The sequence below is a fragment of the Anolis carolinensis genome, chromosome 2 (genome assembly GCF_035594765.1).
Source record: "Anolis carolinensis isolate JA03-04 chromosome 2, rAnoCar3.1.pri, whole genome shotgun sequence".
In the NCBI taxonomy this organism is placed as follows: Eukaryota; Metazoa; Chordata; class Lepidosauria; order Squamata; family Dactyloidae; genus Anolis; species Anolis carolinensis.
This window is the reverse complement of record NC_085842.1, coordinates 16,791,337-16,809,210: the sequence shown is the minus strand read 5'-3', so window position 1 is coordinate 16,809,210 and position 17,874 is coordinate 16,791,337. Positions and strand designations below refer to the sequence as shown.

Below are 17,874 nucleotides of genomic sequence, written 5' to 3'. Positions count from 1 at the left end.
GCCCACCAGTTCATGTTCCACATGGAGGACTGTATAAGTCACTAATTGTGAGTCCAAATTTAAACGTCCAAGTAAGTGAATCCTTTTATGAAATCCAATATTTTAAACAAGTCCAAGGTTAGTCAGCATCCACGGCCGAGTCGTGATGGTAGAACTTGTGGCACAGCTTGCAAAGGAAGCCTGCCACTGGGACCAGGAAATACCGGCCATACACAGTATTTGGACAGTATCGCTCATTCCCACAAATGTCTTCCAGCCACATTTCCTTCAGGCCGGTCTGTTTGGGGAGAAGCTCTTCGTTCTTCAGCTCTTCCCCCCGCGCCGGCTTCTTCCCCCTCCTCTTGGTTGGTGGTTGGTGACGCTGTCAAGGTGATGCATGCCATATGCCAGCAAATATGGAAAACACAAGATTGGCCATTAGATTGGAAAAAATCAATTCATATCCCCATACCAAAAAAGGGAAACGCTAAAGAATGCTCAAACTTCCGTACAGTGGCACTTATTTCCCATGCCAGTAAGGTAATGCTCAATTTCCTGCAAGGCAGACTCCAGCAATACGTGGAGCGAGAGTTGCCAGATGTCCAAGCTGGGTTCAGAAAAGGCAGAGGAACCAGAGACCAAATTGCCAATATCCACTGGATAATGGAGGAAGCCAGGGAGTTTCAGAAAAACATCTACTTCTGCTTTATTGACTATTCTAAAGCCTTCGACTGTGTGGATCATAGTAAACTATGGCATGTTCTTGGTGGTATGGGGATACCAAGTTACCTTGTCTGTCTCCTGAGAAATCTGTATAAAGACCAAGTAGCCACAGTAAGAACAGATCAGGGAACAACAGACTGGTTCAAGATTGGGAAAGGAGTGTGGCAGGGCTGCATACTTTCATCCTCCCTATTCAATTTGTATGCAGAACACATCATGCAACATGCGGGGCTTGAGGAATCCAAGGCCGGAGTTAAAATTGCTGGAAGAAACATTAACAACCTTAGGTATGCAGATGATACCACTCTGATGGCCGAAAGCAAGGAGGAGCTGAGGAGCCTTATCACCAAGGTGAAAGAAGAAAGTGCAAAAGCTGGGTTGCAGTTAAACATCAAGAAAACCAAGATCATGGCAACTACACCTATTGATAACTGGCAAATAGAGGGAGAAAACATGGAGGCAGTGACAGACTTTATGATCCATGCCTTAGTTACCTCTAGATTGGATTATTGCAATGCACTCTACGTGGGGCTGCCTTTGAAGACGGCCTGGAAACTCCAACTAGTTCAGCGGGCGGCAACCAGGTTCCTAACAGGAGAGAATTACAGGGAGCGATCTACACCCCTGTTCAAGGAGCTCCACTGGCTGCCGTTCACCTTCCGGACCCAATTCAAGGTGCAGGTGCTGACCTACAAAGCCCTGAATGGTTTGGGACCCACTTACCTTTCTGACCGCATCTCCCCCTACGAACCCGCACGATCTCTTCGTTCATCGGGGGAGGCCCTCCTCTTGCTTCCGCCTCCGTCACAAGCGCGGTTGGTGGGGACGAAGGAGAGGGCCTTCTCCGTGGCGGCCCTCCGACTCTGGAACGCGCTCCCCAGGGAAATTAGGCAAGCTGCCACCTTGGAAGTGTTCAGGAAGAGCCTGAAAACCTGGCTCTTCAAACAGGCCTTTGAAGAAGTACCGCCCACTGTATACTAAACCCTGGTACTAGCGGTCTCTTCTGACCAGTTGTACCTGTTGGTTAACTCCCTGACATAGCCTCAGTGTTCACCCCAGTCTAAGGCTCTTCCCTTGACCTTGTAGCACCTTAACCTCCTTCTTGTTTACAAGTTCCACTCAGTGCACTTTGCCCAGCTCATTTTATGTTTTTATTGCTGTGTTTCTCAAGTGTTTTATAATGATTGTGATTTTTTAATGCCTTTATTTGTGTGTTTTTGTATTTGATATTATTGTATGTTGGTTTTATATCTGTAAGCCGCCCCGAGTCCCTCTGGAGAGATGGTGGCGGTGTACAAAAATAAAATTATTATTATTATTATTATTATTATTATTATTATTATTATTATTTATATTTCTAGGCGCGAAGATCACTGCATATGCAGACTGCAGGCAGGAAATCAGAAGACATTTACTTCTTGGGAGGAGAACAATGGCCAACCTTGACAAAATAGTGAAGAGTTGTTACATCACACTGTCAACGAAGTCCGCATAGTCAGAGCAATGGTATTCCCCATAGTAACCTATGGATGTAAGAGCTGAATCTTAAGGAAGGCTGAGCGAATGAAGATAGACACTTTTGAACTCTGGTGCTGGAGGAAAATCCTGAGAGTGCCTTGGACCACAAGAAGATTCAACCAGTCCATCCTCCAGGAAATAATGCCTGGCTGCTCACTGGAGGGAAGGATATTAGAGGCAAAGCTCTCTCAAAGTATTTTAGCCACATCATGAGGAGACGGGAAAGCTTGGAAAAGATCACGATGCTGGGCAAAATGGAAGAGAGGTTGACCAAGGGCAAGATGGATGGATGGTATCCTTGACCTGGATGGAACTGGGGGCGGTGACAGCCGACAGGGAGCTCTGGCATGGACTGGTCCATGAGGTCACGAAGAGTCGGAGACGACTAAATGACTGAGCAGCAGCAGCAGTGTATGTAAGACATCTGTAATGTGGTGGAAACTGAAACTTCAGTTAACAGACTGTGGGCACAGTGTTTGGCCACTTAGGGGTGGACAGGAGTTGGGGCTGATATATACAGGAGGTTTGAGCAGGAAACCTTTAGAACTGTCTTTTTAGGATTGTGGAAAGAAGGAATAAAACCAAAACACTCTTATCTTTTTCTCTTTTTCTCCTTTATTATATCTATCACTGCTATCACTATTCTTGCTTTTGTTTAGATTTTGTTTTAATCAAACATCAAATCTGGATAGTTAATTCAAGTGATCAAAACATCTACTGTATAGAACTTAATAAAGATTATTTTAAAAAAGAAAGGAAGGAAGGAATAAAACACTTGTCTCCAGTATTTTATTGTTGCGAGCTTGATTTTAAGTCCAAGATCTTCCAGACTCTGACACTGGAAGTCCAAAAGAAGTTTGACCAGGGACGGTAAGCAATTGAAAAAGTAGAAGGAAGGGTGGTAATATTTAAAATTAAACATAATCAGCAGCAACAGCTGCCGTGGCAGTTCAGCAAACCAGAAGACTCTGGTGCCAGTGATAGAGTGATTGAGATTCAGCAATTCAGGACCAGGTTAAAGCTTACAAAGACTTTATTGAAACAACATAACTAAACAGAAAAGTTAAGAGGGCCTAGGTGTTTCTTTGGCAAAAGCTCTTTCTCCACTCCAGACATTTCAAGGGTTCTTTCCCCCACGTGTTTCCCTTGATGAAGATGTAGGCTTTGCTTCAATCTGAAACATCTTCCACACTCCAAACACTGAAATGCTTTTTCACCAGAGTGGATTCTTTTATGTTGTCTGAGGATTGCCTTCCGAGCGAAGCCCTTCCCACAATCCAAGCATTTGAATGGTTCCCCCCAGAATGTGTTGCTTGATGAGCAATTAGACCTCGTTCATCTGTAAAAGAGCTTTCACACTCCAAGCATTGAAAGGGTTTCTTCCCTGTGTGAATGTTCTGGTGAGAGGCAAGGCATTCCTTTGCATTGAAGCTCTTTCTGCACTCCAAGCATTAAAATGGTTTTTCCCCTGTGTGGATTCTTTGATGTCGTTTGAGGCTTGAATTATGTGTGAAGCACTTCCCACAATCCAAGCATTTGAATGGTTTTTGCCCAGAGTGTGTTGCTTGATGAACAATTAGACGTCCTTTCTCTGTAAAAGATCTTCCACACTCCAAGCATGTAAACGGCTTCTCCCCAGTATGAGTAGCTTGATGAGAGGTGAGGCCTTTCTTCTGAGTGTAGCTCTTTCCACACTCCAAGCATTTAAATGGCTTTTCCCCAGTATGAATAACTTGATGAGAGGTGAGGTTTGTTTTCTGAGAGAAACACTTCCCACACTCCAAACATGTAAATGGCTTCTCCCCAGTATGAGTAGCTTGATGACGAGTCAAGTTTGTCTTGTAAAAGAAGCCCTTTCCACACTCCAAGCATGTAAAAGGCTTCTCCCCAGTATGAGTAGCCTGATGATAGGTGAGGGCTATCTTCTGAATGAAGCCTTTTCCACACTCCAAGCATTTAAATGCCTTCTCCCCAGTATGAGTAGCTTGATGACAGGTGAGGCTTATCTTCTTAGTGAAACTCTTTCCACACTCCAAGCATGTAAATGGCTTTTCCCCAGTATGAATTGCTTCATGACAAGTCAGGTGCATCCTCCGAATGAAGCCTTTTCCACACTCCAAGCATGTAAATGGCTTCTCCCCTGTATGAGTAGCCTGATGAGAGGTGAGGGCTGTCTTCTGAGTGAAACTATTTCCACACTCCGAGCATTTAAATGGCTTCTCCACAGTATGAATTGCTAAATGACGAGTCAGGCTTATCTTGTGAATGAAGCCCTTTCCACACTCCAAGCATGTATATGGCTTCTCCCCAGTATGAATTGCTTCGTGACGAGTCAGCTTTATCCTCCGAATGAAGCCCTTTCCACACTCCAAGCATTTAAATGGCTTCTCCCCAGTATGAATTGCTTCATGATAAGTTAGGTTTATCTTGTGAATGAAGCCCTTTCCACACTCCAAGCATTTAAATGGCTTCTCCCCAGTATGAGTGGCTTGATGATAGGTGAAGCTTAGCTTGTGAAAGAAGCCCTTTCCACACTCCAAGCATTTGAACCTTTTCTCTCCAGTGTGCATTGCTTGATGACGAACAAAGCTATTCTTATGACTTAAACATTTTCCACACTCCAAGCACTTAAAGGGCTTCCTCTTAGTGTATGTTGCTTGCTGACCAGAGAGGCACAGCTCCTTCTTCTCTCCACAGTCCCGGTATTGAGATGATTCCCCTTCTCTGTGAGTTGCTTGACAACAAAGAAAATAAGAACACATATTAAAAAACAAAATCTTAATAGGTATCATTCAAGTGCTCACCAGAAATTTGGGTAATGAATACCATTCCTGAACTTCTCTTACTTCAAGAGTTTCCTTCTTAAAATCTCAAAATCTACTTCCTTGTAACTTCCAACTATCAGACTGGATGTATCCTCTTTAGCAAGACTGAATGCTAACTTCCAGGGATAGCAAACCGTAAAATCATGTAGAAGATACCACTTTCCCCAAGGCTCGGGTGGGTGAAACCACGGATATGAATAACGTACCCGGAACAACTCTGCTGGTCTATTTGTTGCAGACGCGATGCGTGCAGTCGAGAAATCTTTTCTGTCTGCCTGCAACGCCACGGAGTAGGCCTTAATGGAGGCTCTAGCCCGTGTTCGGTCGGTGAGGCTCCGAGTCTTCCACCACTTGCACTCTAGTCCCCGCCTCACCCGCTTCATCAAGGCCAGCTCCTTCGTGAACCAAGGAGCCGACTGAGACCTGCACCGTGAATTTGAAACCCCCCCTGTGTGGCCCTCCTCCCATCCGCAAACTTTTTGTAATCCTCTCTGGACTTTTCCAATGCACTTTTGATGACTGGCCAACTGTCAGCTATCATTTTACTCCATTTGAAGGGGGTCTCTCCTTTCCCCTAGCTCCACCTGTAACTCCGGGATTGGCACAAAGTCCTGTCCATAAACCACTTTGAATGGCATACTACGTGAAACGGGTTGTTATAACACACTTCAACAAATGGAAGCAACTGCTCCCAATCATCCTGTTGATAACGGACGTAGCATCTCAAAAATTGTTCCAAAGACTTCTGGACTCGCTCCGTGCAGCCATCAGTCATAGGATGGAAGGCTAACCCTTGCTCAACTCCAGGCATATGTAGAAATGCCCTCCAATACTTAGCTGTAAATTGTGGTTCCTGATCTGATATGATTCTCTCAGGGCACCCATGGAGGCGATATACATGCTGTATTAACAATTTTGCCAACTGTAGTGCACTTGGGACTTTTTTAAGTGGCACAAAATGAGCCTGTTTTGAGAACAAGTCTATAATGGTCCAAATAACCATATACCCTTTACTCTCAATAAATAAACGATGAAATCTGATGTAAGTTAATAATTTTTAACTGTTTTATAGTGCATTGTACAATTTTTATATATGTGTTTTATTGTAAGCCACCCTGAGTCCCTTGTTGGGTGAGAAGGGTAAATATTGTAAAAAAAAAAAAAAAAAAGGACAGGGCACGTGCTATAGATATGATGAACTGTGAAAAAGAGAGTGCCTATTTCTGCATTTTCAGAAAAGGTATTTCTAATAACAAATTACAAACAAGCAGTTCTTGCTGATCCAGAAGCAAGATTATTTTTTGGATTTTTGTTGTTCCATGATTGCTAATAGATGAGCATTAGGGAGAAAAGTGGACGACCTCTCAACTGGAGTGGTTTGAATATTGGGCTATTTTTCTTAGACACTATATTTGTTGGAAATAGTAACCTTTTACAAGCTTCCTATACTAGTTATTTGTTATGTATATCATTGAGATTGCTTATTATATTGGTATGAAGCTTTCCTCTTAACTCTATGTTGTTTGAAGGTTGTGGGAGGGACTACAGGCCATGTGACCAGATCTGGACTATTCAAACTGAGACTCCATTTTAGAAGTCAGTATGCTTCAGTTTGAGTTAGTATGTAGTATACTTCAGTATGTAGTTTAGCAAAGTATGCAACAGTATGTCGTTGAGTACAGTATGCTTTATATCACTTTATATTGAGCCAGTAATGTATCAAACTGAAGAGAGTGTTAAGTCTGTACGCAACAGAGAAGGGACTGATACAGAATGCTTACAGAACAGACTGTTTAAACTCTGAACCAACAAGTACATGTATGGTAAATACATGACGTTTGTAACTACAGTGTTCCCTCACTACTTCGCGGTTCACTTTTTGCAGATTCGCTCTTTCGCGGTTTTTCAATAAACTCTAAAATACTATTATAAATAATAAAAAATTACAATTTACAGCCTAAGGAAGGGAGGAAGGAGAAGCCAAAGGGAGAGAAAATGTGCCCAAGTGGCACGGGAGGAGAAGGAGGCGATTTATCAATAAATTGGTTGATAAAGGCTTAAAACAGTGTATAACTACTAAAATAATGTATAAATATTAAAATAAATATAGTGCCCCTACTTCGTAGATTTTCACTTATTGCGGGTGGTCCTGGAACCTAACCCCAGCAATAAGTGAGGGAACACTGTAAATCAACTAGGATACCTTTTAACAAAGACTACTTATTTTTGGTCTCTTGAGAGCATTATTTAAAAGCAATAGATTTTATGGGAGAATAGATGTTTTTGGGCAACTGAAATAACACTTCTGAAGATCTGTTTTATGCATTGGCGTATCTTTGTTCCTAACACTTCAATGAGATAACCAGTTTAACAACTGAGAAACCTAAATTGCCTTACATGAACATTAGTGGATATTTACCACTAAGGAGAAGATTGACTCAAGTGAGTTTTTAACTCGTCTCAGGAAGATCATACCTTATGATTATTCCAAATAGTGTGAATGCCAATTAATCTCCAAAAAGGATTACACTTCCAAATGGCTATGAAGATTCTGGTTTTACAAAAGGTTATGATCTCTAAAAGGTCATAATTTCCAAGTTATGCCTTTAAAAAGGCTATTATTTCAAAAAATCCGAAGACCCAAAGACCTCAACGGCGGAGCAGGCGGAGGATAACATGGTACATGTTACAACGGCTGTGAAGGCGGAAGAAGGCTATTTTTAGCAATTGATGCTGAGAAAGCTTTTGATAGGGTAAATTAGGATTTTTTCAAATTACTAATGCAGGAATTAGACATGGGGTTTTACTTTCAGAATTCGATAGAGACAATATATCAAAAACAAGAAGCTAAAATTGTGGTTAATGGAAGAGAAATGGAAACTCTGGCTATTGAAAAAGGGACCCGGCAGGGATGCCCCCTCTCACCATTAATTTTTATAATGAATCTAGAGATCCTATTAAGCAAGATTAGAGTTAATAAAGAATTACATGGAACAAAAATTCAGGGAATACAATACAAAGTTCAAGCATACGCGGATGATCTTATTTGTTTTATAGAGGACCCGGTTAATGAAGGGGGAAAATGGATTTCAATGATTAAAGAATATGGCGAAATTGCCGGCTTCATAATTAACATGAATAAAACAAAAGCCCTTACAAAGAACATAAATAAGGAAAGACAAGAGTTAATCTCAAGGAAATTAGGTATCGAAATAACTAGTCATAGGGAAGAGGGAGCAAGCTTGTTTTCTGCTGCCCTGCAGACTAGGACACGGAACAATGGCTTCAAACTACAGGAAAGGAGATTCCACCTGAACATCAGGAAGAACTTCCTCACTGTGAGAGCTGTTCGACAGTGGAACTCTCTCCCCGGGGCCGTGGTGGAGGCTCCTTCCTTGGAGGCTTTTAAGCAGAGGCTGGATGGCCATCTGTCGGGGGTGCTTTGAATGCGATTTCCTGCTTCTTAGCAGGGGGTTGGACTAGATGGCCCATGTGGTCTCTTCCAACTCTACTATTCTATGATTCTATGATTCTTTGAACTACTAAATTAAAATACTTAGGCATAAATATCACCTCGAAAAACTCTCAATTACTAAAAAATAATTACGAAAAAGTCTGGGAAAACATAAAAAAAGATTTAGACATTTGGAAAAATTTAAAACTCTCCTTCTGGGGCAGAATTTCGGCGGTGAAAATGAATGTTCTCCCGAAAATGCTGTTTTTGTTTCAGTGTCTCCCAATATTAAGAAGTCAGAAAAACTTTACAGCATGGAATAAAGATTTGAGCAAATTTATTTGGCAAGGGAAAAAACCTAGAATAAAAATGCTAAATTTAATAGACGACAAAAAGAGGGGTGGGTTTGCTATGCCAGATTTCAAATCATACTATGAGGCCAGTAATTTAATTTGGATAAAAGAATGGATTCAGTTAAAGAACAGGAGAATTTTGACAGTAGAAGGATTCGACCTCCGAGGGGGCTGGCATTCATGGTATGACAAAATTAAAGTTGAAAAAAACTTCTGTAATCACTTCATTAGAACGGCCCTCATAAAAACCTGGAATAAATATAAACTAAGAATGTATAGCAAAACCCCGAGATGGATATCCCCCATAGAGGCCGCACACAGGAGATTGGTAGGATGCTCACAATGGCCTAAATATGAAGATTTAATAAAGATGCAAGGACAAGACCTCATTTTAAAATTCCAACAGGAATTAAAAGAAGAACAGGTAAAGGTGACTTGGCTACAGTATGGCCAATTAAAGGAATATTATAAAAAAGATAAGATAAAGGGCTTCATGGGGAAAAACAATCTATGGGACAAAATTCTATGGTTAGATAACCATTTAATTTCAAAAATATATAAAATCCTACTGGAATGGAAAACAGAGATGGAATTAGTTAAAAATAATATGACCAAATGGTCGAAGGACATAGGTAGGCCCATACAAATGGAGGAATGGGAAGCATGTTGGGGCAGGAAATTAAAATTCACCTATGCTTATCAGTTAAAGGAGAACTGGATGAAGATGTTTTACAGGTGGTACATCACCCCCAAAAAGTTAGGAATGATCAATAAAACTAAAAATTTCAAATGTTGGAAATGTGATAAAAAAGAAGGAACATTTCACCATATATGGTGGGAATGTAAAAGAACTAAAGAATACTGGTCTGAAATACACGAAATAATACAAAAAATGCTAAATAGGAAAATTAAAAAACTTCCAGAACTATATCTACTAGGAATCTTTAAAGAATCTCGAGACAAGAACGGAGATAAACTAATGACATATTTAACCACTGCGGCTAGAATGACCTATGCCAGATTTTGGAAACAAAAAGAAATCCCTAAGAAAGAAGATTGGCTAACCAAAGTCGCTGAGGTAAGAAATATGGATAGACTAACCTATTGGACAGCAAAAACTCAAGGTACACCAAGGAAAGAAACAAATTGGCAACAAATAGAGAAATTTCTGGAGTTCTAAAAATATATATTAAAAAATAACTATATATATATATATATATATATATATATATATATATATATATATAAATAATAAAAAAGAGAGAATATTATACCAGAAGTAAGAATAGTTTAAATCCCCCACCAGAACAGTGAAGAAGAGACTACAAAGCAGAAGTTGAGAATGAAGAATCGAGTGATGTGGAAGAAAGAAGAAAGTTTGTACTGAGAAAGCAAGACCTCTCTGCCAGTGACGTGGAAGTCAACAACCATTTTAATCTCACTCTTATTTATTCCTTTCTATTTCTTTCCTATCCCTCTCCCCCCCACCTTCTTTTCTCTCTCTTTTTTCTTTCTTTTTCCTTCTTCTCTTCACATGTTCTTTTTCCTTTTCACCCTGGAATCTATTCTGCAACTCATATGTGTATAGACATACTTTTGTGTGGAAAATCTAATAAAAATTATTTTCTAAAAAAAGGAAGAAGGCTGCAACAGACTGAGAAGCCACTCTCGTTGTGTTAACCACACCGCTGCTGAGACCTCACTCTGTGAAGACTGTGTGTTGACCGGCCATGCACCGACCTCCACACATTAAAAGAAATCACGCACAGGCGTCTTCCAACAAAAATAAAAACAAACTAAAAAGTCCCATGGCGATCAGCAAGTGGCGACGGGGGCAGGACTGTGAAATCTGGAAGCCCCTAGTCACAGACTGGCATATGGACTCAGTTGTTCTACCTCAAGGCCCAAGGCATTTGAGTAGTCCGGCAGCTGTATCCATGACTGAGCAGCCCTTTTTAGGATCCGCTCTGCTCACCCCACACGGGGAAAGAGCTAGAAAAGGTGCCCTAAACATAGTCTGCCTCTCCTACCCTGACTGGACTGGCACATCCAGAGGGATCACCACTCTGCAGCCAAAAAAGAGAAATGAACTTTGAAACATGGAACATACGGACACTGTTGGATAACACTGACAGCGAACGCCCCGAACGCAGGACTGCTATCATTGCAAGGGAGCTGGGACGCTTTAAGATCGACATAGCAGCCCTTCAGGAGACCCGGAGAGCAGGAGAGGGACAGCTGAAGGAAGAAAAGGGAGGTTACACCTTCTTCTGGAAGGGATTGCCTGAAGAAGAGTGAAGAATACACGGAGTTGGCTTTGCTATCAGAAATGATCTGGTGAACCACCTGACTGAGGCACCCACTGGCATCAATGAACGACTCTCAACCCTCCGAATTAACCTTGCCAGAAACCAACAGGCAACTATCATATGTTCCTATGCACCAACACTAGATGCTGACGAAGACATCAAGGAAAAATTTTATTTTCAGCTGGACACCATCCTATCGGAGATACCTAAGGAGGACAAAATCATTCTTCTGGGGGACTTTAATGCAAGAGTCAGACAGGACTCCGACCTGTGGCCAGGGATCATAGGAAAAGACGGGGTCGGAAACAGCAACTCGAATGGCATCTTGCTTCTCACCAAATGCGGAGAGCACAACCTTGTCATCACCAACACAACACGCTCTTCCGCCAGAAAAACAAGCTCAAGACATCATGGAAGCACCCCCGGTCAAAGCATTGCCACCTCTTGGACTATGTAATTACACGTGCCAGAGACCGCTGCGATGTGCTTCTCACAAGAGCCATGACAGGTGCTGATGACTGCTGGACAGACCACAGGTTAATCCGATCCACGATGGCTATCAAGATCATCCCCAAACGCAGACTCCAAGGAAGAAAAACAAGGCGTAAAATGAACACCCAAGACCTTCAGGAGCCCTCCAAACGAGCCCTTCTCCAAACAACACTCAAAGATCATCTACCCACAGAACACCCCAAAAATGTTGAGGAACATTGGAACAAACTGAAGACCTCCATCATCACAGCCTGCGAAGAAACCACTGGATACCAAACTAAGAAACATCAAGACTGGTTTGATGATAACGACAAAGAGATTCAACAGCTAATTGATAACAAAAGCCTTCCAAACATGGCAGAGAGACACCAACTGTGCTGCCAAGAAAAAGATCTATGCCAGTGCAAAAGCTGAGGTCCAAAGAAGGACCAGAGAACTCAAGAACATCTGGTGGACAAAGAAGGCTGAAGAAATCCAACACTGCAGATACCCATGATGCTCAGGGATTTTTCAAAGCCACAAAGATAATTTACAGATCAAGAAACATGGCATACAACCCCTACACTTATCAGATGGAACCAAAATTCTGAAGGACAAAACATCAATTGCACTACGTTGGAAAGAGCACTACCAGAACCTGCTGAATCGCAGCTCCAATGTGGGCAAAGAGACCCTCTCACAATCCCGCAACAACAAACCAGGGATGAGCCTGCAGCACTGCCTAGTTTGGAAGAAGTTAGCAATGCCATCAGCCAACAAAAAAACAACAAAGCCAGCAGACCTGATGGGATCCCTGCTGAAATCTTCAAAGAGGGTGGACTTGAGCTGATACAACTCCACCAGCTCATTGAAAAGATGTGGGTGACCGAGAAAATCCCAGCAGACTTCAAGGATGCCACCATCATCACCCTTTTCAAGAAAGGGGACAGAACAGACTGCGGGAACTATCACGGTATCTCCCTTCTAACCTCCGCTGGGGAAATCCTTGCAAGAATCCTTTTCCCTGTCTCAGAAGACACCCTCCCAGAATCCCAGAATGGCTTCCGCCCCTCCAGAGGAACAGTGGACATGATCTTCACTGCTCGACAGCTCCAAGAAAAATGCAGGGAACAAAACCAACCTCTGTACATGGCATTCATTGACCTTGCAAAGGCATTCAACACAGTGAATTGCAGCGCTCTCTGGACCATCCTCCAAAAAATCGGGTGCCCTGACAAATTTGTGAACATCCTGCGGCTACTCCATGACACGATGGCAACAGTCTTAGACAGCAACGGCTCACAAAGTGAGCAATTAAGATGGAATCAGGTGTCAAGCAGGGATGTGTTATTGCCCCTACCTTATTTTCCATCTTCATCGCTATGGTACTTCACCTTGTTGATGGGAAGCTTCCCACCGGTGTGGAAATCATCTATCGGACAGATGGCAAGCTATTTAACCTCAGCAGACTGAAAGCCAAAACCAAGGTCTGTTATAGAACTCCAATATGCCAGGAATACAGCTTAATGATGTAACATTAGAAAATGTTGACCATTTCCGCAACCTTGGCAGCCACCTCTCCACAAAAGTCACAATTGACACTGAAATACAACACCGCCTGAGCTCTGCAAGCGCAGCATTTTTCAGAATGAAGCAGAGAGTGTTTGATGACCGGAACATCCGTAGAGATATCAAAGTGCTTGTTTACAAAGCCATTGTCCTCCCAACCCTGCTGTACGCCTGTGAAACGTGGACGGTCTACAGACGTCACACCCAACTCCTGGAGCATTTCCATCAGCGTTGCCTCAGAAAAATCCTGCAAATCTCTTGGGAAGACAGGCAGACAAATGTCAGCGTGCTGGAAGAAGCAAAGACCACCAGCATTGAAGCGATGCTCCTACGCCATCAACTCCGCAGGACTGGCCACATTGTCCGAATGCCCGATCACTGTCTCCCAAAGCAGTTGCTCTACTCCGAACTCAAGAATGGGAAACGCAATGTTGGTGCGCAGGAAAAGAGATTTAAAGATGAGCTTAAAGCCAACCTTAAAAACTGTGGCATAGACACTAAGAACTGGGAAGCCCTGGCCCTTGAGCGCTCTAATTGGAGGTCAGCTGTGACCAGCAGTGCTGCGGAGTTCGAAGAGGCACAAATGGAGGGCTTAAGGGAGAAAGGTGCCAAGAGGAAGGAGTATCAAGCCAACCTTGACCGGGACCGCCTTCCACCTGGAAACCGATGTCCTCACTGCGGGAGAACATGCAGATCAAGAATAAGTCTCTTGATCTACGGACACACCCCCAGGGTGGAATACAATCATCCTTGAACTACAAGGGATCGCCTAAGTAAGTAAGTAAGCAAGCAAGTATTTCAAAAAAATATTTGATTCCCTGCTCAGTTGTAGAAACTTACTGGGTGATCTTGGGCAAGTCACACATTATCAGCCCCAGAAAACCCTGTGATAGATTTCTTCAAGGCTTACCATAAAATAGAAATGACAACAACAATGGAAAACGACACAAGCTGTACAAAATACTACACTTGATCTTAGCCAAAAGGCCGAGAAGCGATCCCCCAGCTGTACAAAATGATAGAAACAACCGGTTTCTTTCCAACCTGTTTCAACGCTGTTTTGATTTCAAAAATGACACTTAGGAGTTTCTGCTCCCCTCCACGTCATGTTGGACCTATAGAGAGATGCTATAGCTGACTGGCAATTTTAATGTTATTTCATCCTGCTGTGAACCTATGCCAAACCTGGTGAGTTCTTTGCCCTCCTCCCTTTTTAAGTGACATTATGTGACAATGTAATTTTGAGACTAATATTTTCTTATAAAAGAACGAGCCTTACTTAGAGAGGACACAGTCTCCAAATTTTCCTTCATGACTTGTTGATGCAAGGCCCTTTGGTCTGGATCCAGCAGGGCCCACTCCTCCTCACTGAAAGACACGGCCACCTCTTGGAAGGTCACCTGGACAAAGAAACATTCTTGGTAAGCAGAAAACGCTGACCCCAGCCAGAAAACCAGTTGCTTCTTGTGGCCGATACAGATGTCAATCTTTACACAGGGTCACCTCTCAGGCATTTTGGGTGGAGAGAGGGGAGAATAGCAGTACGAAGAGGAGACCGCAAGCCTGAGCCCTTCTTGGCCCAGCAGGGATTCTCTCACCTACCTGATCTGGTGTCACAGAAGGTGTGCTGAGTACATCAAAAGGAAGAGGGAAGCCAGTATGTGTTGGTTCTGATTCCCCTCCTGTAGGAATAGAAAAGGCAAGGGTTTTTTATTGGCCATGGTCTGCATTTCTGGTGGTAACATCTTCCTAATGGTAAGAGCGGTTCAACAATGGAGTATGCTGTGACCTCAGAGTGTGGTGGAATCTCTTTCTCTGGAGGCTTTTAAACAGAGGCTGGATGGCCATCCATTAGGAGTGCATGGAGGGGAACTGGGACTGGGTGGCCCTTGTGAGCTCTTCCAACTCTAGGAATCATTTTATGATTCTTGGAAGGCACCACCCTGAGATGGCACAACCTGAACAAGGCTGGGGGTGGGGAGGTGTTGTTGTTGTTTTTGTTGTTGTTGTTGTTGTTGTTGTTAAGTGCCTTCAGACCAATTTTGAGATTCTATGAATGAGGGACCTCCAAGCCAGGTCTGCTCAGGTCGTGGCGTTTCAGGACAGCCATGGCTTCCTACGGGGAGTCCACCCTCTGTAATTCAATCTCTCTCTTTTCCTGCTGCCTTCTCTCTAACACTTATTGTCTTTTCTAGTGAGCCCTGTGTAATTGTGAAATGGCCACGTTATTTCAATGTCATTACAGTCATCTTGGCCTCTAGGAGCAATTAAAGTTTGATTTTTTCCGGGGCCCATGTGTTTGTCTTTTTAGTCGATGGCATCTACAAATTCTCCTGTAGGACAGAGAAAAGGACATTTTGTGGTCTTTAATTCATTACTCAAAGCCACTTTGAGAGCAACTGACCTCAGCAACAACCTCAGGCCTGGATACTTCAGCCGTCGTATACTCTTTGAGGAATTTATTCCCCCTCCCCTATGCTTTTTTGGTGGATATTGAGGGGAAAAACTGTACCTACTGAATCTGGCAGTTAAAAGTAGCTTCTCACCATGGGAATAGCATAGCAATATGTATAGCAAGATGACATCCTTTCAACATATTCCCCTCTTAACCTGCTCTTCCCCGGGCCAACCTAAGCTGCCCCTCGTAGGGATTCATGATATCCAGACCTTTGTGGTTCAAATGTTCATTGAGCCACAAAGACTCAAAAGGAGTGGAGTCAAGCCATCCTGTGAGGGAATATGAAATAAACTCCCTATTAGATGGGTTTACTGAAAAGGGAGTTGCCATGACAACGGCTGGTTGGCTGAGCCAGCCGCATTCTGATTGGTTGATGCCTCTAGCTCAGCAGAGGGAGACCAACGGTTTTTTCCAACTGACGTTTGAGAGAGAGAGAGTTCAGTTGGTCCTCTTGGCACTGACAGGAATTTTGTTCTCAGGAATATAATGGCTGTTTTGCTCTCTACAGTTTGACTATTTGAAAAGGAATGATACATATTTAAAGGAACTGTAACACATTGTTGCCCGGTATATATACTTGAACTTTTAAACCAGAATAAAGACATTTTTTTTTTTTTACTCAAGCCTAAAGTGACAAGGAGAGTTGATATTTATTTTAAAGCGGTGATAAAGCTGCCATTTACATATTTGATTTAATTTACACAAACTATCACAATCTAAGTGTCCCTTGGTACTTACTTGTGGACCTGGGAGGTTCCCTTTGTTTGGCACAATCCAGTATCCGGCTGCAGGTGGAGGGAGGCCTTTCCAACGCAGTGGCCACTTCTGCCCACAAGTCAGCCGCCTGGAAAAACACCAAAGGGACACAGATACAAATGATCAGATAATAAGGAAAAGAGGCGAGGGAGGGCTCTGGAGTTTGGCTTCCTTCATAATGTGTCACTGCCTCCTTGAAAGCGTGGGGAGAAGATTCTCTCACCTGTTGCTCCTTCTCCGTCTCCTCTTGTTCCCGACTCAGGAGGAATCCTTCAGCCAAAGCCACGGCCTGGGAACTGGTCTCTGCCCCACATTCCCTCACCCAGCGCTCCATCTCCGCAGGAAGGACGGCCTGGAACTGCTCCAGGAGCACCAGGTCCAGCATCTCCGCCTTGGTATGTTCCTCAGGCTTCAGCCACAGGCGGCAGAGAGAGTGGAGGCGGCTGCAAACCTCTCGGGGCCCCAAAGTCTCCTTGTAGTTGAACTGCCTGAAGCTCTGGCTTGGCGCTGCCCCTGAAGGTGGGCTGTCTCCCCGCGGACCCTTCCCCAAAAGGCCTCCTTCCCAGAATTGCCCTCCATTCCCAGCAGGAAAGGCAGGAGGGTCCGTGCTTGGCTCAGGGTCTAAGGCTTCTTGCTTTCCCACCTGCCCTGTGTCCTTGCAGCCAGGCTCCAGCCTGGGCAGAAGAGCCATCTCCCTCTTGGGAAGGCACACTCTCTCCTCCTCCACAAGCCTTGCAAGGCTCACCCACTCACTCCTCCTCCTCCAGGAAGATTCCCACATGGCCAGAAGAGGAGGGACCTCGCATGAAGGAGGCTTAGCATTGGCCACTGACTTCCCCTCTAGGAATCCACTCCTTTGCTTTAACTCTTTGGAAGCCACAGAGCAAAACCTCCCTCTGAAAGACATGGGGAGATGCTGCTTTCAAGGCATTTTTCCCAGGAACAGGAGAGGGTTTGAATAATTTAAAGCAGCAGTTCCCAAACTGAGGTCCTTTGGATGTTTGGACTTTAATCAACATAGTCTGTAATCCTTGGCCAAGGAAGAGGAGGCTTCTAGGAGTTGGAAACCAAAACATCCCAGGATCCCAAACACTGAATAATGGCACTCTCAGTGTTATCAGACAGCACACCTGCTTATGGTATGGGTTTGTATTAGGTGATTCCAAAGGCCTTGGGTGAATCTACGTTGAAATAATTGCATCTGACGCCACTTTCACTGCTACGGTTCAATGCTCTGGAATCATAGAATAATTGGGGGCAGGAGCTTGCAGTGTCCTTCTCTGCCAAAGAGGGCTGCTGCCTCCCCAAACTACAACTCCCAGGATTGTATAGTTCTGAGCCATGGCAATTAAAAGAGCTGTCAAACTGCATTAATTCTGCAGCATAGATTCATCCTAGGAGGTCTATGCTTGTTGTGGCCCTGGCCTTTTGCCCCTAAAGGCACTTAGAGCTCCAAAGG

General features: G+C 43.6%; 1 protein-coding gene and 1 pseudogene across 1 annotated transcript; both read right to left on the bottom strand.

The window, feature by feature from the left end:
- Window positions 1-3,235: 3,235 nt before the first annotated feature.
- LOC134292348 (oocyte zinc finger protein XlCOF6-like) lies at window positions 3,236-17,210 on the bottom strand. The gene is made up of 5 exons (XM_062973260.1): window positions 16,639-17,210; window positions 16,398-16,503; window positions 14,804-14,883; window positions 14,481-14,601; window positions 3,236-4,954 (listed from the first exon to the last, which is right to left on the bottom strand). The coding sequence occupies exons 1-5, from the start codon at window positions 17,194-17,196 to the stop codon at window positions 3,672-3,674; spliced, it is 2,148 nt and encodes a 715-aa protein (XP_062829330.1). The 5' UTR covers window positions 17,197-17,210; the 3' UTR covers window positions 3,236-3,671.
- Window positions 14,028-14,200, bottom strand: LOC134297216 (U2 spliceosomal RNA; annotated as a pseudogene).
- Window positions 17,211-17,874: the final 664 nt, after the last annotated feature.

Coding starts and splice junctions, on each gene's coding strand:
- LOC134292348 (XM_062973260.1), bottom strand. CDS start 17,196: ATGTGGGAATCTTCCTGGAGGAGGAGGAGTGAGTGGGTGAGCCTTGCA. Junction 14,884..16,397: donor GGAACCTCCCAGGTCCACAA/GTAAGTACCAAG, acceptor CTATTCCTACAG/GAGGGGAATCAGAACCAACA. Junction 4,955..14,480: donor GGAGACTGTGTCCTCTCTAA/GTAAGGCTCGTT, acceptor TTTGTTGTCAAG/CAACTCACAGAGAAGGGGAA.